Below are 20,008 nucleotides of genomic sequence, written 5' to 3' on the forward strand. Positions count from 1 at the left end.
ATATTCTCTCAAGTTTAACTTTATTTTTAAGTTTACAGTTTGTTAGAGCGGGAAATATTTTATTCAACGCCGAGGTATTCAGCGCCCTCTATTGATGTAATGAGTTATCAAAACGTATGCCGAGTCATCAGTACTTGTAGTGTTTACTAATAGGTAGTGATAGATGGCGCTTAGGTAAGTAAAACTATTCTAGTTTTATTTACATCAACTTAAAAAATAAGCGGCCCGGGAGTTTAAATGAAAAATTAAATACACTGAGTAATAATGTATTTCAGTATAAAATGACAATGTAAACTTAAAAGTATTTTTCAAGCGGCTCTCCCAATATCTGTTCGAGCTTCCTAATGGCATCTTTAGTGGACGCTTCTATTCTTGAGTCGCCATCTTCAAGCAGTTCCGCTAAGAATGGAACGCTTTCAGCCAAGAGTGGTAGCCAGCTGCTGCCTAGTTGTGTTGCCATGGCAACCAGACAATCCAGGGCTGTCAACCTGTAAACAATATTATCATAAAATATCGCATGAATCCTTACATGTAAGAGAATTAAAAAAATTGTTGGGGGTATTAACTAAATCATCACAGTAATATTTAAATGCGAAAGTTTTTGTCTATCTTTGTATCATCTTCATGCTCAAACGGCTGAATGGAGGTTGATGAAACTTGGCAGTAACGTAGGTCTTATTATATACATCAAAATATCACATAGGTTATTTTTTATCCAGGTGCGGGAAGCAGTTCCTTCAGGAAGCGCGAAATACCCGCCAACCAAAAAAGCTACTTTGTAGGTATATAAATTTGAAACAATGATCTTTCGGTACTAACCTGACTTCAGCATCGTTATGCCTCGTCTTCAACAAAATCTGATAATTCAACAACTTCCACAGTGAGTCATCCGCCGTAGCCACCGCAAACTGAGACACACAAGGAATTATGTACTCTGTAGCCCTTGATTTAAGGCTCTGAATCCCACCCAAAGTGTTCTCAAGCTGATCCACAACTGGCTGCATCAAAGTTTCAAACCTATCCTTATTCAGGAAACTTTGACTGTCATACAAGAAGACAGTATGAAGAGTTTTCACAATATACTTGATTAACATTAAGCATTTTGCTTCCGAATCGAAGTATAGGTCTTCAGTTTTGCTATTGTTGCAAGCATCGAGAAGATCTGAAGCATTTTTGATGAAATGACCAGCGAAGAGAACGAATAGGCCTTTCAGTTTGTCTGCTATGGCACTGCTTAATCTGAAATTGTGAAAAAATATTATAGCATCAATAATTTGATAAATAAAAAATGTATACTGTATTTAAATTTTCATATAAAGTAACATACCTATAAAATGTGATGGCCCGGTCCTTATGCCCATCAACATTGGTCCTTATAGCCCAGTCATAGATCTTGAAATAGAACGGCCTAAAGCTGGTTTCAGACAGCTTCAACACCAGACACACAAGTGCATTCACCACTTCATCTTCAGCTCTATCCACTACATCAGCATCTACATCTTTTTCCACTGCATCACTTCTAAGTTGAAGAGCACTTAAGAAGAATGTTGTCAAGTCCTGTTGCAGAGCCGTGAAATCTGCTGTCGTGACATTGGCAAAGCTGTCAGCGAGTACCAACATAACAGGACCTACGGCATCATAATCCTCCTTTTCTAAGAGCATCTGGTGAGTTTGATTTACAACAGGAATAAGGACTCTAGGTGGTATAGAACTGGCAATCTTCTTCTTAATCGTCAAAAGCTTGGTGACTATAGCAGACACTTTACTGCACTCTTGATCCTGACTTTGCCATTTGGCCAAGAGAATTGAGTACTCATACAATATTTTCTGTAAGTAAGGACTCAAGAAAAGTGGGAGGCTTTCGACTATCTTAGCAATTGCTGTCACTGTACTGAGTAGTACCAGTTCTTGTGTTTCTGCCTTCCGCTGCTTTTTGAGCACTTTGATCAGAGCTGGCATGAATTTCCGAAGGCTTACTAAAGCATGGGCCTTTAAGTTGCTGCACAGTTCAGCCAGACATAAAACCACTGACGCCATAACATTTCCAGCTATGTTAGGATTGCAAGTATAATCAGTGACAGTTTCCAAAACATCTTTGAATGGCTCAGGGTTCTCTGATGCCAGCATTCTCGTCAGTAATTTCAAGGATAGAAGAGCTGTTTGCTGGTTCAACTCCAATTCTTGAGAAGCAATCTCACTCAGGTTCTCATCTCTTGTTTCAATTGTCTTTACAATATCCAATAGTGGAGGTAATAAGGAGAACAGTAACTCTTTGTCAACTCCTTCAAACAATTCTGGACTGAACTGGATCTTGGAGTTCAGGAGCTCCATAGACTTTCTTCTGACAGTCTGCAGTGTATGTTTCATTAAGCCTCTGACTACGGACAAGAACATAGGTGCCGATAGCAAATTGTTTGTATGGTCTAGCAAGTCGTAACTGTGATGCAGCATGACACGCCAATATTTAGCACTTTTATCATCAGATACTTTGGATATTGTTTGAATGAAAGTCAGTATGTTGATAATGAAGGTTTTATAATTGGTTTCCATGGCTTTATCATCAGTAGCCTGGCTGGAATGCTGGATGAACCTAGACGAAGCTAGGCAGGTGTTCATGAAAGTAATTATCATGTATTTGTAATGACGTAGTTGTAATGGACTATGTCCTGCTACGCTAAATATGTCACTGGGGTCAACATCAGCGTCCATTGTGTTCTCATCCTTTTGCAAAGGTAAAGATTTTATATAGATGATCAGTTTTATGAAGTTTTCTAAGGCAATCTCTGGCGGGAACTCCAAAACGATACTTTGGCCAAAATCAATACGGTTTATAGGAGCTTCCTGGTCTGCTAATGTTCTAGTGTTTCGCTTGTCGGTTTTCTTCTCTTCGCTGAAGTGAGCAACATGTGTTTCGAGCAACAAAGCTAGGAATACCCAAAGGAATTGACTTGGTCCAAGAGTTTCTATAAGTTTTTTGAATAGTGGAAGTCTTCTGTGCTCTGGAACATGTAGCACGCAGTCTGCGAAAATACGCAAAACTGGGACCACACGATTCTGTAATTGTTGAAGTTCCTTTTCAGTGTAATCCTCAATGTTCTTATCTAACTTGACCAAAATAGGTATCAAAGTTTCTATGATCTTTATGATTATTTGGAAGCTGTAAGCGTCGTCATGTCTCAGCACTGATGTTCCCATAAATGTGAATATCTCCATCGTATGGTGAAGAACTTGTTCTGGCAACATGAAGGCAGCGTGAGACAAGAGAATCAGAGCATGATGGTGAGTTTGAGGGTTCTGAGTACCCCTGATACATTGCACAGCCAGTTCCACATCAAAAACAGATTTCAAAGACTTCATTTGATCCTTATCGTTTTCGTCAACGAATTTCTTACAATAATACCAGAGCGATGACAAAACCAGCTGTTTTGTATACTCCACGTAAGACTGCTCCTCAAATCTCAGGCATTTGTTTAATATTTGGAACAGAAGAGAAACAAAAGAGTTATCCAGCTTCATCTTCTTTTTGCTTTGAACGAATTCAAGGAAAGCAACTCCCAGTCTCCATTCATCTGTTTCTGTAACTTGGTAAGACAGCATGGAGACTGAAGACTTCTTTTTCTTGGACACGGTCTCAGCTGGATCAACGACGTGTAACATTTTCTCTAATATCGGCTTGAAGTGACTGAACTTCAGATGGATTTTCTTCATAACCTTGGAGGCGACACTTGAAATCGATGGGTTATTGCTCACGGCACCAGCACAAGCGATCAAGTAGACAAGATCATTAGATTTCTCTTCTGGCACTTTATTGAAGACATTTTCGTCTATTTGCTTCAATATCAGAACTGCAGGACTGACGAATGATTGATCCTCACGTAAAATACACTCTCTATACTCTTTCAGACCTGCTTGTATGGAATTCCATACTTGGTCTTTAGAGAATGTAGAAATAGTCGATTCATTGATGTGGCTATACACACTCTGGAACATATTGGACTCATAGATGTCAAAAGTAAATCTTGTGTTCAATTCATTTTCAGACAAGGTTTGTTCTAAAGTCTTCAAAGCTTGTACAATATGTGGGAAGGCTACAGCATTATTTACTTCACAAAGAATCTTCAGGAAGCTAGACTTAATATGAGATGGAGCATCAGAATTCAAAATACCAACAAGTTTCAGAAGACAGTTGCGTCTGAACATCTTATTCTGGTCTTTCATAGTCAGTATCGTATTCAACACTTGTGTTATTTGATTGTGGTCAAGTACCAACTCCTCTTTATGTGCCATTAATTCATCGTACAACTGGACGTAAATTAGTTTCTTATCTGGTTCTTCTCTTAGCAATTTATTCACAATATCGATGACGCATTCGCGTATAGCTGTTATTGGATTATTCAAGCAGAAGAGGATAGTTAAAACAACCACATCAGAATCATACAACCATTTCTCATTTTCTTGTACAGCGAGGAAATTGGACAGCAATTTGAGGCTTCTCAACTGAAGTTCAGGACCAATAACGTCTTTAGGATCGGTCGCATAAAGAATATGTCCACTAGCAAAGTTGGCAATGAACTCGAATTTTTCTCTGGCATTTTTGAAGAATTTCTCCAAAAGTTTTTGGAGCAGAGCAACGTAATTTTCGCCATAACTTGGTATAGCACAACCAATCACACATATCTCATACAATCTTCTAATGAGGATAGTTTCAGGAGTTTTGCAAACATCACACCATGGTTTAGGGATGTCCTTAATATTCATGTCTTCAATGACTCTGGAGAAAATGTATTCGATAATTTGGAAGAGCATGTTATTTTCGCGACAAAGCTTTATAAATTCCGGCATTATGGTGCTTGAAAATACTTGCCCCTCAGAACTGTGCACTATGGACCTATTTTCAACTGACTCTAGAAGCAGATTTAGAATAGCAGATAATTCTTCAACAGACGCATTTTTGAGGCAGCTAGTTTTAAGTAGCATATAAAAGCAGACATCAGAAGTATTACTTTTGTTCAACTGATTCTCATCAAGTATGTTATCTAAGTTAACAGTTTTATCAACAAACAAAGCCTTGAAAATGACTTCGCATAATTTCAAATGGTCTCCTTTTATTGATCCTTTTAAGTCTTTAGTTTTATTAGCGAGTCCGAATTTCTTTCCCCATTCTGAATTCAGTATCTGCCATGTTAATTTTGCTGTTTCTTCACTGTTTGGGAAGAGGTATGGTACTAGAGCTAGTACCGTTTCTTGGTTCACAGGTAAAATTTCAATTTTACAAAACTTAGTGATTGCTTTCTTCACTACAGGCTTCCATTTCTTGGCTCCCTTACCAACGATTGCGACAAAAGAATTGGTAGCATCTATTTCATTTAATACCTCCTTCAAACTATCATTAGGTATGTCTAAAGCTGCGCTCACAACTTCAGGAGTGTCATCATTAAATCTGTTGATTATGGATTCTTTGACAAATTCAGAATTCTCAGCTTTCAATGCGTCAAACTCCTTAGCTATGTAATTTACTGCTTCAATACGTAATTTAGCGTTGACATGGTTCAAATTTTCAAAAAGGTATGTGCCACCAACCTTATGTGCGATTGCAGGTTTAAAACCTAGAAGTTTTGACAACTGATTCCTTCTTTTAGGTGAATTCTTGCTATCGGAACTCATTTGCTCTTTGACAACTTTGTCAAATGCGTCAGGGTATTGGCGCTCAAGATCTTTTACGAAAAGTGCATACCAGTTGAGGACTTTGCCGGAAGCTTCGTCTTCTTCATCAATAATTTCGATGTCACTTTCGTTGCCATCATCCATTGTGTTTATGTTACTTTGTGGCTGGAAAGCATCAAGGATACACCTGAAAATTATAAGAAATTAAATTAATAAATATGGTCAGTGAGAAACTTAGAAAACAAAATAAACTGACTGCTAAAACCGTGAAAAAAAAACTTCTAGGTACATAACTCTAAGAGTAGAGTAGTAATAAATTGCTGTATTTAATTTGCCATCAACTCGCTAGACTCATTGTTTTGTTACAGAAATATAAACTTACTTGATAATCAATTCTGGCTTTTGCTGCTTCAGATCCACCTCACTAATCAGAATTTCTGGCAGTTTACAATACCTCCAGAAATCTTCACCTTGTATCAACGGCAGAATGCTCGACAAGAATGCTAACAAGAAAGCTCGGATGTTATTTCCTTTCTCAACTAACTTCTTCATATGATTGCACAAAGTATTAATTATGTCTACCGACAAATTGTTCAGTATATCTTCAGACATACTTGTCACATGGTCTTGGTTTTCATACATCATCGTAATTAAGATTGTTACATCGTAAGAAATATCAAATTCTGTTGTCAAGAGTTTAAGAGCTATTTCGTTCAGTGTATCTTCTTTAAGACTTGTTTTAGTAAACAAATATCCGAGGATAATGTATGCTGCTGCTCTGAAGTCAGTGATGGTAGAATCTATCGCTTTGATTACAGTTGGTAACAATGCATTAATGATAGCTTCAGTAACTTTCTTGCTGGAATCAATTACACCTATAGCGGTTTGACAAAAGAAAGCAAATACGGTGTTCAGCTGCGATGCTCGTTCACCAAACTCTTTAACATACTTCAAAGTAGTTTTAGCAATGAATTGCAAAGTACCAGAATTAGATGCACACTGGTTGAAAAGAACCTGATTGGCTAAAGCAATGCCATGTTTGTGTATAGGCATCAACCAGTTCCACCTATTATTGGTTGATTTTATATCCATGAGCTGAACAAAACGGACAAATATCTTTGTTCCATGATAAGGCAGGATTAATGCCATAATAGCATCCTGATTGTAATCATGAATGTGATATCTGTTTATCAGCCATTCCAGAGCTTTATGTGATGACTGCAAAAGGAGGTAAGGTGACAACTGCAGTAAGAACTTCTCTATGGTCTGATCTAGGTTTTGATTAACCTCCTTGGTCTGTACAGCTCTCTCGAAGTCTTTGGATGACAAGCTGAAGAGTGTATCCTCAAATAGGCGGAATCCTTCATAAATTGCAATGAGTTCTTTCAACCCGCTAAGACCAATTTCGTAGAAAGTATCGCGATCTTTCGCAGCCGCTTCCTTTGGGTCAAAGAGTAAAGAAATGGTTTTGCTATCATCTTTGTAGATTGTTGCCTGGGGTACTGTTAGCTTTTTCAGCTGCTCTGCTAAAGATGTAGCAGCCATGGTTAGTTATATTTGTTTTCACCTGTAAAATACATGAACAGTGATATATTTCCACGCCGAACCTGGACGTGAGAGGTTAGGATAGAGGATTGAAAATGAATACGTACCAATTCAACATTTACTTGAAGAGTATTTATAGTTATTGTTGATCTTTGATTATCGCTTAAAACACTGTTCCACAATATTAAAACAAATACATATTATAATCGTAAACTGCACGTGGAAAGTTGAGCTCGCCACTCAATGTTTACAATTTTTTTATAACTTTGCTGTCAGTGTCAGTGCTTTTAACTTTTTAATTTCATTGCCATTATTAAAATTACTGTGAGTCCTGTTTACAAATCCTGTTATTTTATGCTTGTTCATTGGTAAACAATTTTAATATTGTAAAAAAATATTTTACCAATTCAAGCCATTTTAGAATCTAGGTTGCATTGTTGTGAATTCAATTTGTGTAAAATAGAAAACCAATTCTAATTCTCAGATAATGGTAATGAAGAATGTGCATATTAAACTTTGTAAATGCAATGATAAAGTCGGATTTACCGCGTTGTCAGTGTCAGCTGTTTCTGAATCTCGTTGTTTTGCCGCCAAAATCAGTTTTGTAACCTGTTGATGGTTCTTTTGGAGTTGTTCAAGTTCTAACATTGTTGATTACGATAATCTGGCGTGTAATAAACATCGTACGCAGTTTGTGAACGTGATTTAATGTGTGTTGTGGGTTATCTACCTACACTAGAAACATGGGAGATGTGCAACGGATGCGCAGCGAAATAACTTCGACTTTCAAACTTAGTGGATTCACATTGAGGAAGGATGCGAGCGTTTATCTGGCTGAACAGCTCCTGCAATTGCCTCCAGCAGAACGATCCAAGATGCTCGAGAAGCTCGCAGCTCACTTGCTCCACCAATGTATTTCCCAACCTATCTTAGAGAAAGATCACATAGAAATTGCTTACAAAGAGTGTTCGACAGCAGGTCTCGAAGAACATGAAACTATTTTAAATGTCATAGACGCGTTTAGTATACCTAAGCTCTGTTACAATCACGAACTGAAGAAATTCGTTAAAGACGTGGATACATCGAAATGTTTACTTCCTGATCCAAAATGGAAGTCTCGATTTGTAATAGACCGCTACACAGTTATCTGGCAGAGAACGCTAAGGAACAATCTCTTCACTGCAGATCCTGTCAATTCATCTGAAAGTGAAAAACGTTTCCGATTGCGCAAAGTGGAGTTTTTACTAAGTTGCTCTAGTAGGGTTGATGATGTAGTAGTTTTAGGCTTGCTTACTCAAGTTATTGAGAGAAAGTATCATTTAGAAGACCCTACAGGAACTATACTGCTTGATATGACAGATGTGAGATACCATTCAGGTTTGTTCATGGAAGGAAGCTTTGTGCTCGCAGAAGGGTACTATGATGACAAAGTACTACATGTAACTGGTCTTGTCCAACCTCCTGTAGAGCCCAGAGAAGCTTCAGCACCTTATTTCGGCAACTTGAATGTGTTTGGAGGAAAATCAAAGTCATCTCTTAAAAATTCAAAAGCTCTCTTGAAAATTGAACAAGAAAACCGAGATGGGGTGATCGTTTTTGTATCCGATGTTTGGCTAGACAGCCCTAAAGTAATGGATAGTTTGAAGAAATTATTTGCTGGATTTGAAGATTATCCACCGATAGCAATTGTACTCATTGGCGAATTTCTCTCTTGCCCTTACACATATAAGTTCCATATGCATTTGAAGAATGGACTGAACAGTTTAGCAGATACTATTTGTCAATTTAAGCAGTTAAAAGAGAAATGTAAGTTTATTTTTGTACCTGGAAAGACAGATCCTGCGGCAGCAAATGTCTTACCGAGGCCACCATTACCAAATTATCTAACAGAAACAATACAGAAGAAACTCGGAGACAATGCAATATTTACAACAAATCCGTGCCGGATACAGTACTGTACTCAAGAGATTGTTGTATTTAGACATGACTTGGTCATGAAGTTATGTAGAAATACTTTACACTTTCCGGACAGTGGGGATATTCCAGACCATTTAACAAAAACATTATTAAGTCAGTGCTGCTTAACACCGCTGTCTATAGGAGTCCAACCGGTCTTTTGGAAGCATTCTAGTGCCTTAAATCTGTATCCATTACCCGATTTAGTTATTATCGCAGATCATTTTCAACCTTTTGTAAGAAACTATAAGGATTGTCAAGTTGTTAATCCAGGGTCATTTCCTAGAACCGAGTTTACTTTTAATGTGTATATCCCAGCGACTAGAGTAGTAGAAGAATCACAAATACCTAATGATGATGATACATGATATTTTTTACGATTATTATATTATTAAATTAAGTTTTAAAATAACAAGTAACGATTGTGATAATAATGATTTTTGTATATTAATTCCATCTCATGTACTTGAAATATAAACTGACTTTATACAATAATGCCTAAGATTTTTATTGTTTCATTTTAATTCCTTTACGTTTTTATTGAAAACTTCTAAAAATATGAAATTCGTTTTATGCAGGGTAAAAATACTTGCCATATCTGAAATTGATAAACAGAGCTCAGAATTTCGTGGCAATGGCAACACACAGAATGACATTGGCTGTTTGACTTTTGACTCATGCCAGATGATTATTGTTTACAAATTGAAGGATTTTGCGTATTATTTACGTAAATTCTGTTATTGAAATATTATCAATTAATAAATTAACAATGTTTAATTTATGACGTAGATGTAGTGTAAGTTTATAATGTATTGTAAGTGAATTCAGTAATCGTTGAATATTACATCAGTAAAGTCCTTTGTTCGCGTGTTTAAAAATGGCATTGAAAATCGTATTTCTTGGCTTAGTTTTATTTATTACGCCTATATTATGTTATAAACCGGTGGTTTTAATCCATGGGGTCATGACTGGGAGTGCTAGTATGGAAATGATTAAATTCAGAATTGAAGAGGTAAGTTTTTATTCTCAACTTTTTTTTAAAATGACCATGCTGGTGTTTGCGAAGGTCAAGTTCATTCCCCCGTTTTTTGCTTCATGTGCTATTCGCGGAACTATTTTTAACATAATAGTACATACATAGGTGCTACATAATAATGTACTCAATAGTGAGGATAAAAATACTCAAACTGGTGTTAAGATTTCGAGTCAAAGATTAGATCATAATGTGGATAAAGACCTCTGAAACAGACGATTACGACAAGCATAAACTGGAAAATAATCATTTACAAAAAAATCTACTCCACCTGTTTAGTAATTCCTTACAATTTATCTTAATAAGTATGAAATAAAATGTTCATTTAACTCATCTTTATACCTAGGTCTCATCATCATACCTACTACACTTACCTACTTACTTGTCCCAGGGTTATCACATTGCTATTCCCTAGTGGACAAAGAACAGTGGAATAAAACAAACAATACATTATTGTTTTAATTTCCTGTGAACAACAAATAGATACATTAATTATTCTGACAGCTATTAATGATTGCATTATGCAAGGATACTTTTATCATATTGCATATTTTTTATTTACTTTCTTGCATATCTTTTTTTTACCCTTGCATCATTTTTCTTACAATTAATTCCCTCTGTATGCTTATCTTCATTTCTTCAGTCTGATTTTTCTAGAACACACAAGTCAGCACCTTCAATATAATTTTGTTTGCCTCCAAATTACCGAAATATCGCAAATAGACAAATCCTATCCGTCTTAGTTAATCCTAGTTTGCTCAATACAGAAAATATTATGATGAAGCAGAATATTGGTAGGTAATTGTTATGTATAATATGAAATCACAGTTCTAACTCTGCTCCTCCACATAAATAAAAATAAAATAAAAATAGCCTTTATTCTCTGAACTTATAAAGTAAAGTAATTATTCTTCTTAACAAAAACTTATAAGCTTATCTAAATTAACCTAATATTTTGTTTATTATACGAAGCTCAATCAGCTACCGGGTCAGGTTGTCTTCTGCTCCTCTACATACAGTGCCCTTAATATTATATTGAATACTAGCTGTTTTCTCACAGTTTCGTCCTGCTTCCAGTGAGAACTACTGACATACCTGGATAAAAATTCCAACAGGGAAAAGATTTTTAAAATAGGTCTAGTAGTTTTTCAATTTATCCATTGCAAACAAACAAGATCACAATTTTTTCTCTTTATAATATTAGTATAGGTAGATGGAATCACAATTTATATTTTGCTCCTGAACATACAATGTGTACTTAATTTTCTTTTTGTATAAAAAATGTATTATTTAAATTCACAGCAACACCCAGGAACAATAGTGTACAATGTGAACAGATTCGAGAGCTGGTCCAGTTTGGAGACAATGTGGCACCAAGTTCTGGAAATTGGTATGGATATTGCCAATATATCGGCCAGCCATCCTGAAGGAATTAATCTTATTGGTAAGATTTATTAGTAGCTTAACGCTCAATCCTTCTCCATGTGAGAGGAGGCCTGTGCCCAGCAGTGGGACGATAAAAAAAGGCTGTAAAGAATTCTTTGATTAGCCTCTTACAGTGCACTACTTTATGCCCTAAGATAAAAGGTAGCCTGTAGCCTTCCTTGACTGTAAAAAATTCAGCAGCAGTAGTCCTAAGATAAGCTCATTCAATCAAACAAAAAATTCTTTCAGTAGGCACAAAACAAAAGAATCAGTCTGATCATTATTCATTGTACTATCAAACTAACAATGGGTAATTGTATTAAAGATAGGCAAGAAAATTAGCTATTATTTGAAATGTTTAATTTAAACTATTTATTTAACTTTTCAGGGTATTCCCAAGGAGGGCTGATAGCGCGCGGCATAGTGGAGACATTCCCCAATGTATCAGTTAGCACATTTATATCTCTGAGCTCACCACAAGCTGGACAATATGGAGGTAAAACAATTATAATGTCCGATATAACGTATTCAAAACATTCTTCAAGACAACAGAATATTCAGATCAGCCTAAAAATGACTTGTTCAGCACTTCTTTGTATTATGACAATACTTCATCTTTGGCACAGTGCCAATAAGTGATGAATTTTCTGGGGTCTTCACTTATATTCAGAAGCCGAGTCCAATCTACAGCCCTGTATTCAGCTTTATGCCTAAGTTCCCAGGAAAACAAACCTAGGGAAAGCTAGAATGACATATAATATAATTAAGCAGCGTAGTTAGCCTACCTCAACAGGAGTGAAAATAGATGTAATGATCTATGACTTACTAAACCAAAAAAAAAAAAATTGAAAACCTCCATGTAAAAATAGAACCTCATTTCTAACACGTTTTTTTCTAACTTTTCAGCTGGCTTCCTCCACCTAGTATTCCCCGGTCTAGTCAAAGACACAGTCTACGAACTATTTTACTCTCGAGTGGGACAGCACACATCCGTCGGTAACTACTGGAACGATCCCTACCACCAGAGCTTGTATGAGACCTACAGTGTGTATCTACCGTATATTAATAATCATATTAAGTAAGTATTATTTTGTTATTTTTAAAGCTAACGGTAGAATGCTCAAACGGTACTCAATTTTAGAAACCGCTCAGACATTATTTTGTAACCATCACACTTGCATTAATTGCTACGATAAAATACTCTTATGTATGTATGACTTAAAGTTAATTAGTGACGTGATGAGATTTGGAGAAAAGTGTCCTGTGGTTAGGGCTGCCATCTCGAATTTCGCCAAACCCGGACAAACATTTAAAAAACCCGGACATTTGGCGTAAATCGCATTAACGAATACGATTTTTTTTAAACAAAATAATACCTAATTTGTAATCCATTTACTGTAAACATATACATACTTAAATTAAATGAGGTGCTTCCTTACATGAAAAGTGTCCGCGTTTTCCCCCGACGCTTCTTGAAACCCCGCCCGGATGGCCCCCGGACGGCCTCCAAACGAGGACAAATCCGGGGAAACCCTGACGGATGGCAGCCCTACCTGTGCTTAGTTTATCTTCATGACAACATCTTCTAGTAGTAAAACAATTGTTGAATGTAAGGTTATGTACCAGAGACTTTCTTACTTTTTCAATGTGGAATTTTTATTATGAGCCTAAAGTTCATATGTACTAATTGTACTATGCCTCTTTCATGTTATTGACTAACTACCTACTTACACGATAGAACAACATTATTGTATACATGCTACATTTATTTCGCTAATAAATGCCATATGCATACAATGTATTGGCATTGTTTCAAGCCACGTGGAGTAGATAGTATTAGAAAGTAAATGCGGAGTTAAAGGTCACGTGACCTTGAATAAATACCTACTGATAACGGTAATCGCTTCATAGTTATTTAGAATGCAAATTAATCTGTGATAGCCGATTATAAACTTTATTGCGGATTATGTAATTATATGCAAAATAATCTGGCACGGAAGTCGTAAATAGTGATTCGTTATTTCGACTCAGCTATCAGTCGGTTCCATGGTGTAACGGTTAGCACTCTGGACTCTGAATCCAGCGATCCGAGTTCAAATCTCGGTGGAACCTGATCTTTTGTTTGTCTCTGGTGCAATATTTTGAATCCATTTTTCTATGAAAAGAGTATTTATGGGGAGTTTTTAATGGATATAAAATTGATTTTTATTAATTTTTACATGTTTGAATTGCAATTTGCATTGTCTGAATAATCACTGGTACACATTTTTTTATTTTATGACTTATTAATTGTTTTGCCAATAAATACAAAATAATATTTTTTTATTGCACCATTTCCTCCAGTTATTACTTGTAGGCATTTGGATAATTTTATAAGCTTTGTATTATGTGTGTGCGTGATCTACTAGGAAACAAAAAATATTCTAAAATGTTGGTCATCTAAAAATAAGTGCTTACGTCAAACATTCAAACGAGGTCATGTTTTGACGGGACATTATAACAATAGTGAATTATAACTAAATTACTGTTAATTAATAAAGATTCATTTTAGTTTAGTATTTTGTAAATAAGGAAAATTTTACTAAAATCAGATGAATGTTTTTACCACAAATCAGAAACGTTATTTGAATGCATTTTGCTGTAGAATGTGTATCTGTTTATGTAAAATAAATAATGCCTAATTACTAAACCAGCGATAAAAAATATTTATATGTAGGGACAGTTGACGTCAATAGTGTCCTACCGATAATATTTCGAACATGTTTTTCTACTTATTCTGTTAATTTTGCTAACTTTTTGCAAAAACAAAATCGTCAAAGAGTTATGGGTTTTCTCTGTACAGATTAGACTCAATATTAATTACATAAAATATTTTCTAGTTTCCTCAAAAATATATTCATTAAAATAATTGTTTCAAACATTTTTCAGATCAGCGAAATCGGAGGACTTCAAGAAAAATCTACTAAGACTGAAGAGATTGGTGCTCATTGGAGGTCCAGATGATAATGTGATTACACCCTGGCAAAGCAGGTAAAAACCATTACTGCTACCATTAAACCAACCATTTATTATCCTTTGATCTAATACCTAGTTTTTGTACTGAAAAAGCTTAATATGTAGTCATTAAGAACCTGCAACAAAACTAATTTTATATTCGGTTTACCTCCATTTTATTAAGAGACTTGGAATGTCAATGATTCGTTTTCGAAATAATTTTTCATGACGCAGTAGAACACAGCTTAGAAGTTATCGTGACGCAGCAAAATTCATTTTAAAGTTTGACAGTAAAAGTTAAAAATAGGTCAGTTACTTATAACAAATTTTTACGTAAAAAATGAACACCTAAATTATTGTTTATGAAATTCCAGCCAATTCGGGTACTACGATGCGAACGAGACGATTATCGAGATGAAATCCCAAGATATTTACATGGAAGACAAGATAGGTCTTCGTACCCTCGACGAGAGCGGTCGTCTCCATGTCGTGACCGTCCCAGGAGTCAACCATTTCAGCTGGCATATGAACATCAGCATCGTTGACGACTATTTGCTACCGTACTTGGATTAGAAACTTTTTTGAATGAAAACTCCTCGGAAAAATGTAAGCGAACTCTTTTTTTTAATTTGAAGTGACGTTCTAAATTTGAATGGTGATAGTCTATTTAAAATTTTACGGACGATTTTGAATTATTTTGTTTTGGTGAATTTGGTTTTTAATTAATGCAATGATTTTTTTTTTGCTTTCAGCAAAATATACAGCTAAAAACCCTTTTTACATGAAAGGATTTTTTAGTTATAAATCCGCTGGCTAAAGTTCTTAACTTCAGAAGTTTAAAGAAAAGTCGGTTAAAAAGATAAAAATGGCAAAAACAAAAAGTTTAAAAATGGTACAAAACAGTTTTAAAATACAATTGGCTTTTCAAAATTATTGAACATTATTTCATTTTTTTACGGACATGGTAATTTGTATACTACAAATAAGTAATAAAACGAATTTATAATATAGCCAAATAGAATTTCGAATATCAGAAAAAAAGTGATTGGTAATTTAAAATTTTAATTTATTTAGGTAGGCAAATTTTACATAACTAACTCATTTAGTTTATAGTTTTATGATTTAGTAGCTTTCTCGATATACATTGTATCTCGTTTGCTAATAATACCTAAGTATTTTTTGTCGATCTGATTTGAACCTTTAAAATAACTTCGTATTGAAGTTTTATTTATTGTGCATATCTATGTAAAAGAATCTGATTATAACACATTCATCTTTGCAAATAATACTGTTCCTTTTTTAGCAATTTTAATAAGTATTAATATAATAATGCCAAAATATTGAAGCTATGAATTGGAATTTTGAAAAGTGATCTTTTTGTATTGTATTGAATTTTTACAAAGCTCATGTTAAATAACTTAAAAACTAGAATACCTAAATTTCTTGGCTAATTAATTTATTTAGAAGGTACTAAGTATGAAATAATGTTAAATTACGCACAAAAATGTATACAGACGCATACATTTACTTTGAGGCGGTTTTCAGCTCAATTCTCATTTCGTGTGAATTTTACAATGCACTATTAGTTTCTAAGCCTAATTATTAATAAGTTACTAGAAAGTTTAGAAAAACAATAGAACTTTTCCTAGTAATATAATTAGATTTAGAATTGATTGATCTTTAATAATTTCGCCCTTTAGATGGCAACAATAAGTCGAATTACCTATAATTTTATCGTATGGCAACATTTTTTTATCAATCTCATAATATTAAACAAAGGCTCAATTATAATGATTATTGTAATTCCTGTATTTAAATCAAATCGTGTTTATTATCATGTTTTAATATCTCGTCTTGATGATTTTTATCTATTTGTACTTATTTAATTTGATACCAGTTTAAGAATATTATGTTTGTTTAATAACATTTTTAAAAGGTACTAAAATCACATGAAATCGCTCTGAAATTTGATATCAAAAAATTCATTTAAAATGTATTCAGAAAACCACTATTTTTCAATTCATTTTACATCTTTCTACATTATGCATGTATTTTATATAATTTTACTGACAATAGTTCAAATAATTAATAATTTCTGTGTTAAGTAGGCTTTTTAGTCCTATAAGGAAAGTAATAATAACTTTTTATACAAGTATTACCTATCTGTTTTATTACCTAACCACCTTTTTACCTTCTTCCCAAAAAGGAGGTTCTCAATTCGGGTTTTTTTTTATTAGGTCAACTTGTGTAATGGAATCTAATTTAACTATTTTCCAAGGATCGTAGCGTCATGATAATTGTCAGCTGTATGTAGTTCTGATGACAATACAATAATATGGTACTGTCGAACTGATCTGATGATGGAGCCGGAAGATATGAACTGGAACTTCATGATGGAAAATCGTATCATGGCTGTATTTGAACTTGTTAGAAAAGTCTTGTAAAGATTTTACGTATATTTAAAAAAGGGTATTGTGCTAGTGTTTATAATTTTAACAATTTATTTATAGTTACACTGAATCGCAGGTCTGACTTTAGAATTCTATATTTGGTATAATGCGCTTTGAATCATTAATCATTTAAAAAGTAATTTTCAAGGCAGATTCATACTATTTGTTAGGGGTTTTTTCAACCACAAATTGGCGAAGATTATGACGTCTTATGCAGTTTTCTAATGACTTATATTTTTAGTTTTACCTCTAAATGACACCGTGTCTAATGTTCTGTTTCTTGAAAATACTAAGTCATTTGTACCTTCGAGATTTTCCTGCTATTAATAAAAGTGATTCGGATATTAATTATAGTTTTTAGGCAGTCGTTTAAGGTAACCATTTAAAGAGTAGGATTTTATTTTTATTTCTATCTTTTACTATTTTAATTAATTACATTTTGGGGTTCCCACACAAACCGTACCAAACGGGCTCCCGAACAAAATTGCATCGCATCGCAGTTTTGTGTGGGCGCCCATAGCCAAAAAAAAGATAAGTAAACAATGTTAAGTTTTTCATTACTTAATCATTTAGCTGTAATAAAATTAATATTACATACTAAAATATTAGTTAACCTACATCAAACCTTCAATCTTTATCCTTCAAAGCTTTTTGTGATATCCCCCCAAAACCGGATCTAAATCTGAACCACTTAATTTCTCATACTTTTTTTGCATCTTAAACAACTACAAAGTAGGTGTATCCTGCCAATAAAATATAATTAAAAAAATAAAAAATTAATGTAAAAAAAGCTAATCAAAGATTTCTTTTAGTTTAGGTAGGTCGTAACCGGTTTCGGGGGAAAAACGTTACTTACCTAACTTACCAGTTTTTGACTTTTTGAATGTTTTATACCTGTTATTTAGTAACAACATGCATATTTATAGTTTTCATAAACTATGTAATAGCTAACGTCATAATTTGTTTAGTCTTTTATTTAGAAAAACTGACTTTCCGTCTTCCTCGAGGTCATTGATTTTCTGAGAGCTTTTTTAAAGATTTATGAGGATTACAAGACAAATGCATGGGTTTTAGTCAATAAGAGTTTTATACTTCCTTCTACGTAGTCCACAGCGAGAAGTAATTTGATTGAAAATTCCTCAATCCAAGGCATGGAAGTCTGTACAGAGAAATTCAATCGTTAGCCACCTAACCAGAGAACACAGTGAGCGTGGTCATCTTCATCTACTTACCACTGTGATGCAGCAAAAGCCACATCAGACCACGCCTACGTCACTGACTTATGTCAGCGACCTTTAGTAGGTACTTACCATGTTCAAGACATCAAAACAATTGAGGTCACTGTTAGTGAGGTTGTGACGTGTGGACTGGTTTAGTGACTTCACACATGTCGTAAGGTAGGTAAGTAGGTATGTATTCATCTCTGCTTTTCGCAATACAGTGGGAAAGGTAGGTACTGAACTTAGGTCTCTCCTTGAGATGCGTCAATCAATTGGGTCTTTTGCTTTTTCCCTGAACACACTTGCTAGAAGTAAGCTGTCACTTACCTACCACACCGACCATCGTCTACAAGCACATAAAGTGATATTGTCGCACTACTGCAAAACATTATTTTTTTGTCGATATTTCTTTGTTTAAGATAAAAGCAATCCCATAGATATATGGGATCATGGATATAGTGTAGGTAGGTTATTCCACATTTCGGTGCGCGAAATAGGAAATATTAGGACATGAATGGGCTAGTTCAACTACTTTTCAGAAGGAGTATTTGACGTCATTAACACATTTGACTCAATAATTCAATGACGCCCTAAATAATAATCTTGTACCTAGGTGACAAGCAAGAGCCTTTATCAGCCATCTTCAGATAACCACCAACGTCATTTACAACTTCCCCTGAAAATGATAACGTTGAAACGCCAGCTACGTGCCCATATAAGGTAAGAAGCGAAAAGTGTGTCTATTTTGACTGTTATCAGGTATTACTCAATATCTTCCAAGTAGTATTAGTCATAGTGCACTCAAAACTATCGCTTATCTTGTTCCGTTAGTTCTTATCGCGGTTTTAGCATTCCTGTCGATGTTGGCCGCATTTAGTTAGAAAAAAAGTTAGTTAGAAATTATTATAGTTTTGTATGTAAATTGGCAAAGTAATAGCATGGTTTGATTGATCATAAGGTTAACAAACGCTTGGACCGGTCGCTTGGAGGATAAGTGTCTCTCTTGATATGAGTCCTCCAGTCCGTTGAACATTTTTGGCAGTCGTTACGAGTGGCAGTAGTCAGGAGCCAGAACGTCTGACAACCGGTCTTACTAAACGTTTGAACTGGATTGAGGAGTTCAGATCAGCAGTCCCTGTTTAGTATAAACCTAAATAAGTAGGTAGGTAGTTTGGGAAAAGGCTAGGCAGGTGATGTAAGCTGAAATGCCTTTCGGGTTCGTAATCAATTCATGACTGACTGATAGATGTCATAACCTGATTATTTTAATGAGTGTCAAATAATTTGACATATCGAATTCGATACAGGTAGGTATTATTTAAATACTCAAATGTGTCATGCCCATGTAGGTATTTATTGTTGTCTTCTTTGTTTAATACCTAGCTTATGTGTGTTTTACCTTCCTGCGAAAAATCCTCTTTTATTTATTTCCCATCTATTTAGGTGTCTATCTGCTTACCTACATAATTTCGTCAAAACAAACAAAAATAAATTTACAACTACATCCTGCTAAATCGGGGTTTATTATTTAACATTTCTACAACTACCTAAATGATGTAAGATATTTACATCATCAGCAAAACGGCTAAACAGCATACACCTCCATTCACCATGACATGCATGACGTCATCCAATCCCTACTCTATTGCCTTTTACTTTTTTCGAAATACTTTGATATATTTCTTGTGTGACTCATCTTGCATCCCCGTAGTCTTAACTAT

General features: G+C 34.8%; 3 protein-coding genes and 1 non-coding gene across 4 annotated transcripts; 3 read left to right on the forward strand and 1 right to left on the reverse strand.

Moving 5' to 3' along the window:
- Window positions 1-250: 250 nt before the first annotated feature.
- On the reverse strand, window positions 251-7,482 carry L(2)k09022 (lethal (2) k09022). Its single transcript, XM_021331505.3, has 5 exons — window positions 7,317-7,482; window positions 6,047-7,231; window positions 1,328-5,851; window positions 820-1,239; window positions 251-488 (listed from the first exon to the last, which is right to left on the reverse strand). Exons 2-5 carry the CDS (start codon window positions 7,207-7,209, stop codon window positions 296-298), a joined length of 6,300 nt encoding a protein of 2,099 aa, XP_021187180.3. The 5' UTR covers window positions 7,210-7,231; window positions 7,317-7,482; the 3' UTR covers window positions 251-295.
- Window positions 7,483-7,784: 302 nt separating this feature from the next.
- On the forward strand, window positions 7,785-9,648 carry LOC110374007 (DNA polymerase epsilon subunit 2). The gene has a single exon (XM_021331530.3). It carries the CDS (start codon window positions 7,953-7,955, stop codon window positions 9,531-9,533), a length of 1,581 nt encoding a protein of 526 aa, XP_021187205.3. The 5' UTR covers window positions 7,785-7,952; the 3' UTR covers window positions 9,534-9,648.
- Window positions 9,649-9,813: 165 nt separating this feature from the next.
- Window positions 9,814-16,736, forward strand: LOC110373987 (lysosomal thioesterase PPT2 homolog). Its single transcript, XM_064035311.1, has 7 exons — window positions 9,814-10,177; window positions 11,501-11,642; window positions 12,012-12,119; window positions 12,530-12,701; window positions 14,552-14,653; window positions 14,992-15,223; window positions 15,370-16,736. Exons 1-6 carry the CDS (start codon window positions 10,043-10,045, stop codon window positions 15,188-15,190), a joined length of 858 nt encoding a protein of 285 aa, XP_063891381.1. The 5' UTR covers window positions 9,814-10,042; the 3' UTR covers window positions 15,191-15,223; window positions 15,370-16,736.
- On the forward strand, window positions 13,664-13,735 carry Trnaq-cug (transfer RNA glutamine (anticodon CUG)). Its single transcript has one exon. It is a non-coding gene; the product is annotated as a tRNA-Gln (tRNA).
- Window positions 16,737-20,008: the final 3,272 nt, after the last annotated feature.

Source organism: Helicoverpa armigera, chromosome 6 (genome assembly GCF_030705265.1).
Source record: "Helicoverpa armigera isolate CAAS_96S chromosome 6, ASM3070526v1, whole genome shotgun sequence".
NCBI classification, from domain to species: Eukaryota; Metazoa; Arthropoda; class Insecta; order Lepidoptera; family Noctuidae; genus Helicoverpa; species Helicoverpa armigera.